At 34.6% G+C, this 13,779-nt stretch overlaps 1 protein-coding gene across 1 annotated transcript in view; it reads right to left on the reverse strand.

Moving 5' to 3' along the window:
* Positions 1-3,880, reverse strand: part of LOC127878262 (excitatory amino acid transporter 1-like) — a 10,157-nt gene extending 6,277 nt beyond the window's left edge. The window contains 1 exon segment of the mRNA XM_052424781.1: positions 3,839-3,880. Coding sequence (XP_052280741.1) covers positions 3,839-3,880 — 42 coding nt within the window.
* Between the last annotated feature and the right edge of the window lie 9,899 nt (positions 3,881-13,779).

Here is a 13,779-nt window from a genome sequence, read left to right on the forward strand (position 1 = left end):
AAAGCACAACTTGCTACGACAGAAGGCCTCGTCGCCCACTGAAAGACAGCATGACAGACAGTAAAGCCGCGCCTTTAAGGCGATGTTTCCTGGTTAATCTTTGACAATATGACAGAGAGACCTCTTTACATCTGAACATGGAGCACCAAAAGCCCATGACGCTTGTACACTAGTTTAAAGTGACCTGATTTCTGTATCATAATGAATACGGTCGTTTTGCAATTTAAGTACTCGGCACGTATTATGTAAGAGAAATATAGACCCTGAGACACGGGCAAAAAGCGTTGAGGCCCTCCGAAACACGTGTCTTCAGACAACGGTTCTATATGATTGTATTTAGATATTCAAATAAACTGTGTACTTCATCGGTATTCTTTGACCTATGTAGCAATTTATGACTACATGTAGATAATCTTTTTCATTGTGGCGAAGGCTTAGCTTCTGACTTATATTTTTTTCTGGATCCTACATGTTATAACATGTAATTTGTAAAATGTGATTGTATGTGTTCGTGTGATCATATTTGTATTGCTATGACGTTTTTAAACAAAGTATTGCATTTCGTTCATCTATTCAAACCATAATCATCATATCGCGTACGCATACGTTAAACCAAAGCGTTAAATCAAAGCGCTGAAAGCTCTGTAGTTGTTCGCTTTAGAGTAATCAGATGACACTGTATTGCACTTTGTTGTAAACACAACTTTGGTCTTCACAACCAAAAGTGTTTGCATTATGGTTAACATTACAGTCCGGTGAATTATTACATATACATTGTGAAAAGAAACGCCCCATCAACGTCGTTGTCATGATTAAACATCATTATCTATTTCAAAACCTTCATCGTCAAGATATTTATCTGCATCATATTCTAATATAATCATTTAGCGGAACCCAAAGAAAAAATATCTCCGTGTCAATTTAAAACAGTTTTAAACGCCATATATATTAATCACTTCTTAATAAAAATGCATAAGTTTGCTTTTGCGCAGAGACATTTAGGAATGCATACATGTAGTTCCCTGGTTCGATAAACTATTTATCATCGAAAGAATCGACTCATCTTTAGTGTATAAAAACAGTTGATTGCTAGTGTTTACATTCGGGATTTTTCCAGCATGCGCACTGAGTGGTCGGCAAAAGCACGTGTTACAATAACGTAAAAAACAAAAAAAGGATAACTTGATTTAAAGGAGGAACTTGCCCTACTATATATGCATATGTAAACTATCTTCATATTTATTTCACTTGAGTGAATTTGTTAAAGATTTTTTAAAATATGTCGTGTTCAGTTTATCATCATTCCGTTGTTTATTTTGTATTATCATGTAATGATATATGTCTATTATACCATTTTTGCATTAACTTATTTAACAGGAGACAAGTTTATACTTCTGGAGTAAATAAAACCCTTGCTAAAATCCTGAATGAGTATTCTGTTAACACCTTAGCTACAATTCAGGTTGAAAATAAAAGACATAACAGTTAACTTCTTTAGTTTTTTAGTGCGTAGATAGATTTCATCCCTTAACGCCCTCTCGAGTTGTAAGTCTTAGGAACCCGTTCTATTTCACAGAAAAATGGATGCGCATGTGAAAAGTCAATAAACCGATAAGATGTTCCGGAATAAAACTTAACCAATCTTAAAAATAAATCAATAATATGACATTTAGTAAAAAATATTGTATTATCATACATTAATTTTTTTCTATAAAATACGAGCTCGTCATCAGCATTATAGTATATGTGGTCTGAATAAAAAACAGCGACAATTTCAAAAAAACAAAGCCTTAACACATTCCCGACGTAGAGTTTTGTAAAAGTTGCAACCCTTGAAAAACGAAATCGGAACGAGGCTGACGATGTGGAACCTGTAATTGCCTTAAGAGACATTTTAATTTTCAGTGGAAAAAAATCAATAACATTCTTCTGTTGATTAATTTGACGTTTGCTTTTTGACAATTGAAGCAACACTCAGTATATCAGTGGGTTGTTACATGTGTATGTCTCCGAATATCATTTGATAATATAAAGTCTACTTTACGATCGCAACTTTTCTGAAACGTAACTGTGATGGACATCATGATTTTGTTAAAATAAACGAAAACTATCGTAATTGTATGATTTTAAATTAAAATGGATCGTTGCTTATGAGGTTTACACAATTGATGAACAAAAAGCGATTAGAAGAGACAGTGTGTACTCATGGGTCGTGTAAGTTTTGTCAATGAGCATACCCGTGAATGTCTTTCAAATTGAGCATAGCTTAGACAAATCTTAAAGAATATATATATTATATGAATGGTATCGATCGTTCATGAGACATTATACACTTTTATACATCCATACTATTCTAGCATCTAGATTTAAAAGATTGATACGGCCAGCGGATTCCAGAGCTTACTGTGCAATCGCGCTAACAACTGATGCAAAATAATCAACTGGTCATAAGAGGATATGAAAAAACACGAAATGGAGGCTCGAATAGGTATGGCTTCAAATGTGATATTGATCCAGCGCCACAACCGCCTTCTGCATGAACATTCTTCAAATGGTAAACATATGGAGCGGATGCAAAATGGGTAAAGACTAATATGTAAAGACTATACATGTGAATGATTGTTTTGATTGTTACGTCCACTCGCATTTAAGACAAAATAAAAAAAGGTATGAATTCTCAAATTTACGTGATTGAAGTCAACTAGCAATATTCAATTCTAGAAGTCCTCCTATTTACAATAATCTAGAGGGTTTCAGCTTACCCAGTCAATAATCGGGCTCAGTCTACACAATTTACTTACACCTTTTATAGGGACATATTTTAATTGTAACGGTGGAAAACACACATCATTTATTGTCACGCTAGTTTCAATAAATAGTATTAATTTTTAGAAATTGTTTTACTCTTAAACTTTAAAAAAAATTTATACTCGACAAAACTATTTGAAGCAATAATAGTCAATGATCAATCAATCACATTGACAACAGAAGAATATACATATAAATTACAGGGGTATACATTACTGGTATTAGCCTTTCATGTACATTTATCAAAACTCAAAAAGGTGCAGCAGTCACAGGCATATGATGAACGAGGGGTGCACACTCGCCTAACACACTGTCATCTGCCATTATATTTGCATCAATTTTCACCTTACTCAGTATTCATACAACGGATTAAATGTAGTCTACAGAAAAAAACATGGCTATAAACATACTATTTTAGTGTCAGGGAGTTCGAAAACTCGTCAGTTGCGCATTTTTTGACCGTCCGACGTCATTTTCAACAACCGAACGGTGTTATTGTTTAAACAAGCATCGTTCGATTTTGACCGCATTCATTTGGGCACCAAGTGCTTAGGAAATAAACTTAATATATTGTATTTTAAAGATTTCGGATCAGAGCTCTAATATGTGGAGTAAGGAATCGTCAGAACTGGAGATTCTTGTTGACAACGTTTTGTCTTTTATTTAAGGCATGTGGTCTTCACAGTACAGGGCAATACATACAACACAACACGGATTTTACGAATAAGTATATTATTATTTCATACAGGGCTCGAGTACACTGAAGTATTATTTTATACAGTAAATATTTGACATATAAACGTTATTTAAATTTCATGGAAAGATTTTAATGAAAATTCATGTATGTATGATTGCTCAATATTCAGGTATCGTTAACATTCACATTTTAGTGTTTATAAACATATAAATTAACACATTGGTGACGATCTCCATCGGTCGCCAAGTAGCATGTCACTATATCATCACTCTTATCATAGACATGCACATGTCATATAATAATTTTTTTTTATAGAAAAGATACTTTATTTACCTCGTCCATAAGAATGTGCAGGTCGAGGTCATCCTGCTCCATACCGTACAGAAGATTATGTGTTAGTAGCAATAAAGCAGTATAGTAGTATACAAGTTATAATTTTATTATAAGAAAAGGTAACATGAAAAGATAAAGAAATAAAACACAAACTATAAATTGAGTTCAGATTAAGCTCATTTTAGTCGGCAAGCGATTATACAAATACACGTTATCGATAGGCTGTATTTGAACCGACTTTTCGACATAATGTACACAATTTACATATCATGACGTATTGCAATTGAAAAAGCCACTGTGTGAGTACGATTGATAAATCTTTCCAGAGCTGACTGTATGCAAATCTGATTGCTGGGCAGGTCCGGACCCAATGGATGCAGCGCCAGAACGTCCCAAAAATCTTGCTGATTTAGTGAGTCGTTATGCAGAAAACCGCACCCACGATAGCACCGATTATGGCAACACCACCTGCAAGTATTCCAGCTGTTGCCTCCAATGGAAAATGGAAATGTATCTGAAAAAAGTAATTATTTACGCGTTTTACTTAGTCTTCATTTGCCTAGTAGTTCTTTCAACTAAGACAACGGATTGCCTTACATAAATTATCAACAAATATATTCATATAAGTGACCATACCTATTGAATTGTTTCAGTAATCAAATGCTTCAAATGACACTGTTAAGACCATACGTAAACATGTACAACAATATTATACATTAATGACGTCAAGGAACTGATATTATTATCAGTCAATTTGAATAATAATCAAATGGATAAAACGTGTTCAATGGGTAACAGCATTAACATGTATTCTATCAGATAATTGTACTAACGGTAAACATACATTCCGCGGAAAAAATGCATATAATTGCAGTGTACATGTATGTGTTATATGAACTAGTGCATCAGCAATACTTGGATACTCCATACTGTAATCACATATTTTCATCGAAACTTAAAACGAATCAAATAGAGACTGGGGCATATTATTGTATGCACTGTTCTAAGTATCAATTTTGTACATGAAAACGCAAGCATCGACCCTCAGATTTCTATATCGAAAATGCCGCTCAAAATAAGAGGCGAACATTCACAGAAAAGACATTCTGGTTAAACTTTAGTATTTGAACGTTTTAAACTAGTTCAATAAAAAACTGTTTCTTACTTTCAACTTTTGTTTAGTCTTTTATAAAACTTGGCGGGCATCAGTTTCACGACGTCAAAAACGCATTTAAAAAGTCCACAGCTGGCAATTATGATATAAAACGCCCCAGATAATGCGAGTCAATTTTTTCACAAAATAACATCTGATAAACGATTACTGATATGAGCATCGCTCTGTGAAAAGAGGGTTTAATGCATGTGCGTAAAGTGTCGTTCCAGATAAGCCTGTGCAGTCCGCATAGGCTTATCAGGGACGACATTTTTCTGCCTAAACTGGACTTTCACCAAGAAGAGACTTCCTTTAAATAGAAAAAACATAAACGCGGAAACTTTTGTCCCTGATTAGCCAGTGCGGACTACACAGGCTAATCTGGTGCGACACTTTACGCACCTGCATTAAACCCCTTTTATCAGGGCACGGCTCATATATAATTTGTACAGACATTTAGTTGGTTTAGTTAGTTTTACTGTTTAAATTAATTAAAACCATAGAAATTGTCTTTTTCTAGGTTATTATTTTTTTTAAATCATAATGTCCGCTATGAATATTGGAAAAGTACATGCATATAGGATCTGGCACGAGTTGTCATATCATACCATATTTTATTCAACGAGTTCAGGAATTTTGTTAGTAAGCGAGCCTTTGGCGAGCTTACTAACGCATTTCCTGAACGAGTTTATTAAAATATGGTATGAAATGACAACGAATGTCAGATATTTTTTGATCACATGCTTTGAAATGAGCAAATTAAATAAATATTTACGCAAACATAATGATAAATCCCGAATGTTGTTTACATTTCGTGACGGTCATTTGACCTCGCAACGTCATTTCAGCAAAATAACAAAATGCAATTGGTCAATCGAACGAAAATAAGCCAATGAAAACGCTTAAAAAGTATATTACACATGTGTAAGATAAAAATATTCGTAATGGTTATATTACATGGGAAACAGGGTATGGTCTGTTATAAATGTGTATATATAGAGAATAAAAGGTTACTGTCCCATCGTTTTGTAATATATCAGGCGAGGCTTAGAATAATATAACGGCGAGGCTTGCCGAGCCGTTATTTTATTCGTGCCGAGCCTGATATATTACAAAACGATGGGACAGTAACCTGTTTTCTTTTTATCATACCACATTTTCCTAAAAATCTGCAAAACATTATATTTTTTTTATATTTAAAATGTACGGATCCTCGCTGATTTTGCCGATCCAGCTTTTACACGTAGACATACATGTAGCAACGGCGTTCGAAAAGACGACACGAATAATCGCTTATTTTAAACATCTTATAAAGAAAAAAAATGTTTGCACTACAAATGGGAAGAGTACATCCACTTTAATCATATACGTCTTGAATTGGAGATCAGGAATGGACTGCAGCGACAAATTTAATCGAAGAACACACTTCACCGAATCCTTTGGAGACGCCCATTTTGGAGATTTGTATTGAAATTGACATTTTGATGATGGGGTCAATATTGACATAAGCGTGTTTAATACGTTTGTTTAAATAGTTAAGGATAAGTATTCAGTTATAATTTGTCTTGAATTTCTGTGCAACACTTGCGAGTGCAATGACTTTATCGATATTTAAGATTTATTGTCCCATTAATGACGTCATTTAACTTCTGTAGTGCGGGCTGTGGTGATTTAAAAAAAAACAAAACGTTTTTGTGATTTATGACTTTAAACTAGAATAAAACATGTACGTTCTTGGTATCAAACTGTTTGTTTTGTTGAACCTGATTCATGTTGATAGAAATTGTTGACTTTATTGCAAATCCCACGTAACTCCAACCATTGACTGATATAAAAACTTCCTGTTGACCATGATAGAAAAAATATATCAGGCTAAGTCATACCTGGCAGATATCAATGCGGTGGTATGATAAACCAAAATATTGGACATATACAATAAAGTTTCGTATATACGATATCGCAGATGAAAAGCATACACGTTATTAAATCTATGTATTTGTTTTTCGTAAGGTACAAGGCTTGATAAAAAGGAACCATTTACCTTTTCCGTCTTCTTCACTACATATGCCATCGTTGCATTTCAATGTGCCTGTAACACTCCTACATATGACACTACCGCTGCAGTATCCGCCGTCTGTACCGTCTAAAACAATGCAAACAGCGTTCTTAACCCTTTGTCGTCTGCTAAAATGTTGTCTGCTGAATTTCTAAAATAAGCCATTTCTTCGATTTTTTTCCAAAGAATCCTATCAGAATAGCAAACAGTTTGGATCCTGATGAGACGCCACGTTTTGTGGCGTCTCATCTGGATCCAAACTGTTTACAAAGGCCTTCGAAATTCGGTTCCAGAACTGAAAGAGTTATTATCAACATAGTACACACACAATAACAAGTGTTTCTGAATCTTGCATAGCGTTTCATTTGAGATTAAGTGGAGTATTCATCGAGCGTGATATGGGAAAAAGCTAGTACTGTATATGGCTGCTAGTGTTAAAATGTTGAATACAGTATACATAATTATATTGTTGGTAGGAAACGGTAGGAAAATAAAGAATTTAATAAAATAAAGTAGGTGCATTTGCAATCGCTTTTTAAAGCTATCAATAATATACTGAAAATAATAACCAAACTTGATTGTTATGCTTTTTAAAGTTCATTCAATTCATGACGATATAAGAAATTCAACATGTTTGATATCACAGACAATTCTCTGTTTGCCATTGACACGGTTCATGATATAATCATCTATGCATTAGCAGCGAATTGCAATTCAAATCCTAAATTCGGTATTTATAATCATTCAATAGTCCGACAGGGTTACCTTCTTTGCATAAGCCGAAACTTATATAGATATAAGTCTATTTAAACATATCTTATAATATTTTATCTATACAATGCTACAAGTACAATATATCATACCATACCTTCTACGCAATAGTTTTTAATAACGCGATATCCATGTGTGCACCTGACGCAGACAAGATCTTCTTTCAAGCACCCGGCATAAGCATATCCTCTACACGCAACGCTTCCGGAACACGCGCCACCGAAGGTACCAGCTTAGCAATAAAGAATACTTAATATTAAAATGTATTAAGAGGAAAACTTTAAAAGGCAGAGTGTATTTTATAAGAACCAAAACAATACAAATAGAAAAGGTAAAAAGTTTGTCATGCATAGTAAAGAGTTTAAATATCAATCGCTAATATATTGTCAGATCTGCAGTTTACTGTGATAACCTTGCCCGATCCAATACAGAGACTGACTAAAGCCGCTTCCATTTACATTATTCAATCGTCGCACTTATGTAAAGAGCTGTGTATTGGTCAAACAATTAACTTGTAGGAAAAAAAACAACATAACAAGATTATGAAAACAGTAATAATGGTCAAACCACAATAGTCTTTTATGTATGATATTCTTACCAGAATGGAGATAACGCATATTGTCGAAAATCACACAAATGGTGCTTCATACAGTTATTACATAAGGTGACGTACATACCAGTCGGGGATCCTAATTTGGGGTCCGTCGTGGTCCCGTATATGAACAACGCCCAGCTGTTCAGATGCAAAGCTTAACACACAACGTCAAACTGATATGTGTCTTGTTCTGAGAAAACTGGGCATAATGCATGTGCGTAAAGTGTCGTCCCAGATTAGCCTGTGCAGTCCGCACAGGCTAATCAGGGACGACACTTTCCGCTTAAACTAGATTTTCGGTAAAAAGGGACTTTCTTTAAACGGAAAATACCATTTAAGCGGAAAGTGTCGTCTCTGATTAGCCTGTGCGGACTGCACAGGCTAATCTGGGACGACACTTTACGCACATGCATTATGACCAGCTTTCACAGAACAAGACACATAATGTCTCGCCATAGTATCAATCCAATAAATGTTCAGTATACAAGAAAAAGTAATTTACTACTAAAATTAAGATAAAAATAAATTATCATTCCTCATTCAAATTGCTAAAATAAATGTTCGAACAATTTGCTACGAGCGATTAATTTTGAAAAACAGACACAGACACACACCAATTTTGTATAAATAAGCGTCAGTAAAATAGGGTGTATACATAATACTAGGTATTACACTCTAAATAACTGTCTATATCAATGTTATACAGCAATCTTACTATTGTCGCCGACAGTGTCCTTAATTGTGATCTTCCACGATCCAACAGCAGATTCTCCCCAAAGATGCACCGTCATAAAGGTCCACTCAAACACAGTGTCGTTTGCGTCTTTATATCGAGTACTTAAATATATGAGCATCTATACGAAAGTCTGTTTTAAAGCGTTCAATAAACGAAAAAATATTGAAATTACTACTTCAATATATTCGTCAACTTCAATATATTCGTCAAACCATCTATTTGACGTTATTTTAATATTGCCTGTGTGATGCTTTATTATCAATATGTTGTTAGTTTTTTCGATCTTCTGTTGATATAAATATACTTTACAACTTAGACACAACTATTGGCAATAATTTAATTAACGGTAAATATTGATTACGTTACACAATGAAATTATAATTGATATGACCTTACTTCAAGACGGTGACGTCTGTACCAGCAGGTGACTCCAAGTATATTTGTGTGTCCCCTCTTCTTGTTGACTGAAAATTGACCTTAATCTCCACGTGCTCGTTGAAGTTTATCTTGCACGTGCTCATATCGATGGTATCCGTCACTGTGTTTCCCGCGGTATTGCTTCTAGACAAAACAACAATACAAACACAGCATTCATCTTATATTATGAACATTAAAAATAATTAGAATTCAATCTTTACAAGTGCATTTGTCTTAAACTATATATGTTTGTTTTGCACCATACGTTGTTGTACCGTTTAAAGCAAATGAAATGACTGTTTTATATCAAAGAATGCTATACAGTATTCATCATGTATTTATATAGAGACAAACCTTCAAACAGGCTTTAAAACACTTGATGTAACCTTTCTCTTTGAAGGTTTTGCATCTAATAATCCAATTATTGGAAACATAAGATTTATTTTATTTACTTTTTGGTTGAAGAAAATGCATAGCACTTGACTCTAGAAGGAACTGTCTTCCAATGCAGGGCTGCGTCAACCATTGCGTCTGCTTTCATCAATCCGAATCCTAAATATGGACTCACTGCAATGATCAAATGTTCTTAAAGCAAAATATAACTGCCATATTGTTGGAATGTTTTCTTCTGAAACTACTTTGCAATAAAGTTAAAATAAACCAGGTTTATTCGTAATGCACATTACACTAAAAGGATCGGTATGTTTATAATCACCTTTTTTACCAGCACCATTTCTGTAGAAACTCGCATTAAGTCCTGCATCCTTTGAATTCTCGACAATTAAATGTTGAACGTCTCTCCATGTCAAATTGGACTGAAAAACACATTTAAATTGTTATTAAGTATTATTGTATTGTTTAAAACAAAATTTCATGTTTAAAACGACCCATGCAAACATTGATACATTACCAGAAATGTTAACAGGAATATATGATAACTTGCCATTGGTTAAAAAATGGTTAGTTGTCAATGCTGATAATTTAACAGACACATTGAAAAACAAATGATTTTAAGCGTTACTGGATCAGTTTCACGCGTAAAATATAGAGAACACTACGATTTTAAACGAAGCTATAAATTAGTCTATATCGCACGGAACTCGAAAAGGTACCCGGACAATCGTCCCGAATCATGGTTTGCGGCATCTCGTCGGCCACGACTACCCGTCGCTATCGGTTTCGATTGGCTGTCTGCAGAAAGACAACGCGATGGTAGAAACAGATGTCTTAAGAATTAGCAAGTACGAGTCGGTTGAAAAACGTGTGCGAAAGAAAACTGTGAGCAACCAACAAACACTGAAGATTTTCTTTGATCAGTATGTGGCTGGAACCATGTCGATGGTTGAGTTTCTTCAGAGCGTTGGGCAGCAAATTCGTCTTAGGCACTAGGATGTGTGGTGAATAATCACTATTGACTCGTATACATCCAGCTGTATGTATGAATATACATTTGTTGGTTTTGTCGTTTAATGTGTTTTTTTTTGCATATTTTATTGTGTAAATATGTATATAGATGTAAATATGAGCTCATTTCCTTTTTGTAGACTTGTGTGCATAACATCATAAATAATATTTAACTAAAGAACAACATTTCAACTTTAATGCGTTTTTTATGTTTTATTGCGTTCGCAAAATTGACTCTTATTCCATTAAATGTAATTTAAGAACGAATGACCGGGATAGGAATAATGTAGGAACCATATAACGTAGGAACGAATGTCCGGGCTGTCACAATAATGTAGGAACGATTGTCCGGGCTGTCAAAATAACGTAGGAACGAATGTCCGGGCTGTCAAAATAACGTAGGAACGAATGTCCGGGCTGTCAAAATAATGTATGAACGATTGTCCGGGTTGTCAAAATAATGTAGGGGCGACTGTCCGGTTTGTCAAAACAACGTAGGAGCGAACGTTCACCTTGTCAGAATAAGCGTAGGAACGATTGTCCTTGGGAGCCATTATCCGTGGGAGCGATTGTCCGGGAAAAAATTGTTGGCAGAGTGATGAAAGACGCGTATTAAAGAGCATGTAATTTAATATAATGAAACTTAAGCTTCACCCAAATGAAGTGAAACATTAATACCGCATGTAGTCCTTAATGAACACATAGCCAAACAATGTGATACCGAACACAAAACGCTCGCCACAACACACCTTTCTTACATAACCGGATGTTCAGTACAATTAAAAATAAACAACACACAATATTTTGACTATGTCGCATTAACTCAAACGAAATTGTGTTAGTGTTATTGCACTTTATATTCATATTACATATTATGATTTAAATCAGCTTTAACACTCTGTTGTTTCTTCTTTTCCATACCAGCTCGGATGAGTATTTGCTTTATAGAGACTTTTTCAAACCTCATGTTGGAATCGCACTAAAAGTGAGTAGAAGCAATCGATTCCTCACTTCAAAATAAAAAACACTTCCCGATTAACTCACAGTCAACCATACAACAATGCCAATGCCATGAGAATTCCGATTGACTTATAGTGAACACGTTTCTTTAAAAGACATCCGTGTTGAAATAAAAAACAAATAAAATAATATTTAACTGTATTTCAGTATGATATTTACCATAGTTTAAAATCATATACAATGCACATTAAAACTCTAGTTATGCTTCAAATAGTCATGCTGTGGTGCATATTATTTTAATTAAAAAAAATATAAATCGTAAATTATTGCTGCTAAAATTCCATTGAACAGCGCTTTTTTGTGTGTTTAGTAGCAACACTATTTTTAGAACGGATTCAAACGCGCTATTCAACGGCTACCGGGCGTAACGATACAAATTTTGATTTATTGAAAAAGGAGGTGAGTGGTACGGTTAACAGAAAAACAGGTTACTGTATGATCGTTTTGTAATAAATCAGGTTCGGCAAGCCTCGCCGTAATTTTATTTCGAGCCTTGACTGATACATTACAAAACGATCTGGCCGTAACCTGTTATTCTCTATATGACAGTGTTTGAGTAAGAAGTTCAAACACGACGTACGTGGATTTCTCTGCTTGTTTCTTTTAAAAGCAACGTATTTTCCATTTTAATGTAGTTTAATGTCTACATGTGATGTGTAGATTTGACTACATAATATGTTTGCAAGACCCATTAAAACAACATTCTTAAATAATCTTACCAACATGAGCTCAACACAAAGGATAATTGAAGACGTTTGACTGGATTCACGAAACAAATTATTTATTTTATTACCGTCCCAAGCATACACGCTAATTTAGTGCTCAGTCTTGATATTGTTCATAATAAATTGTACAGAAACATGCACACTACACAATTAAGTGCGTTTGTCTCGATCGTACGTTGCAGCAGACATGCAGGTGCATTGGAGACGAATTTGTATTATCTGTATTGCATGGAAGACGTCTCTGCAAATCTGCTTTCTTCATGTTTCTTAAGCTCACATACCTTTGCATGAACGTGTGTTCGCATTTTTACATAATGAATATAAATGTAGCCATGGAATGAGTATTTCTCATTTGTATCTGTTTTTTACGGATTATTTTGCATGCAATACTCAATGACGTCAGTTGCTGTTTTAGGTCGACACACTAAAATCAGCATTCTACGATCACTAACCAACAGCACCTGATAATGACCAACGACAATAATAGACAAGTATAGTTAGTGTCAAGTATCGCTATTTCTGTCGTGTTGGTGTTGCGTCGATACGTCAAAGGTCACATGGCACTACAGGATTCCGTAGTTTACGGTGCCTATTCTAAGGTTCTTAAAATTCAGATATTTTTGCATTATTACACTACACTGCATGTAAGCATAGCATGCCATCGTCAATTAAGGGTCATTTGAAAATAATGTATGTTATTATTATAGTAAGTGAACAATACAGCTGTATACGAATTAAAGTCATCATTGCGAGAACAGATTACTGTCAAGCGTATGATTTTAACATCCAAGCGTGTTTGTGCCTGCATTGTTTTAATATCATAAAAAAATAAATACAAATATATACAAATAAGACTTTAGTTAGTTACAACAATTTGAGCTACTTTCCTTAATTTATGATATGCGGCTATCACCGACATGTCTGAATCGCGTAAAGTATCGTCCTTTTATGAGGCGATGCCGCCCGCTTAAGCTAATCAAAAACGACTCTTTCCGCTTTGAATGAACACCAATCTTTAATCTGATTATAAAATTGCTTATTCAGTTGAAATTTGTCTACCCTTC

The sequence above is a fragment of the Dreissena polymorpha genome, chromosome 4 (assembly GCF_020536995.1).
Source record: "Dreissena polymorpha isolate Duluth1 chromosome 4, UMN_Dpol_1.0, whole genome shotgun sequence".
Taxonomy (NCBI): domain Eukaryota; kingdom Metazoa; phylum Mollusca; class Bivalvia; order Myida; family Dreissenidae; genus Dreissena; species Dreissena polymorpha.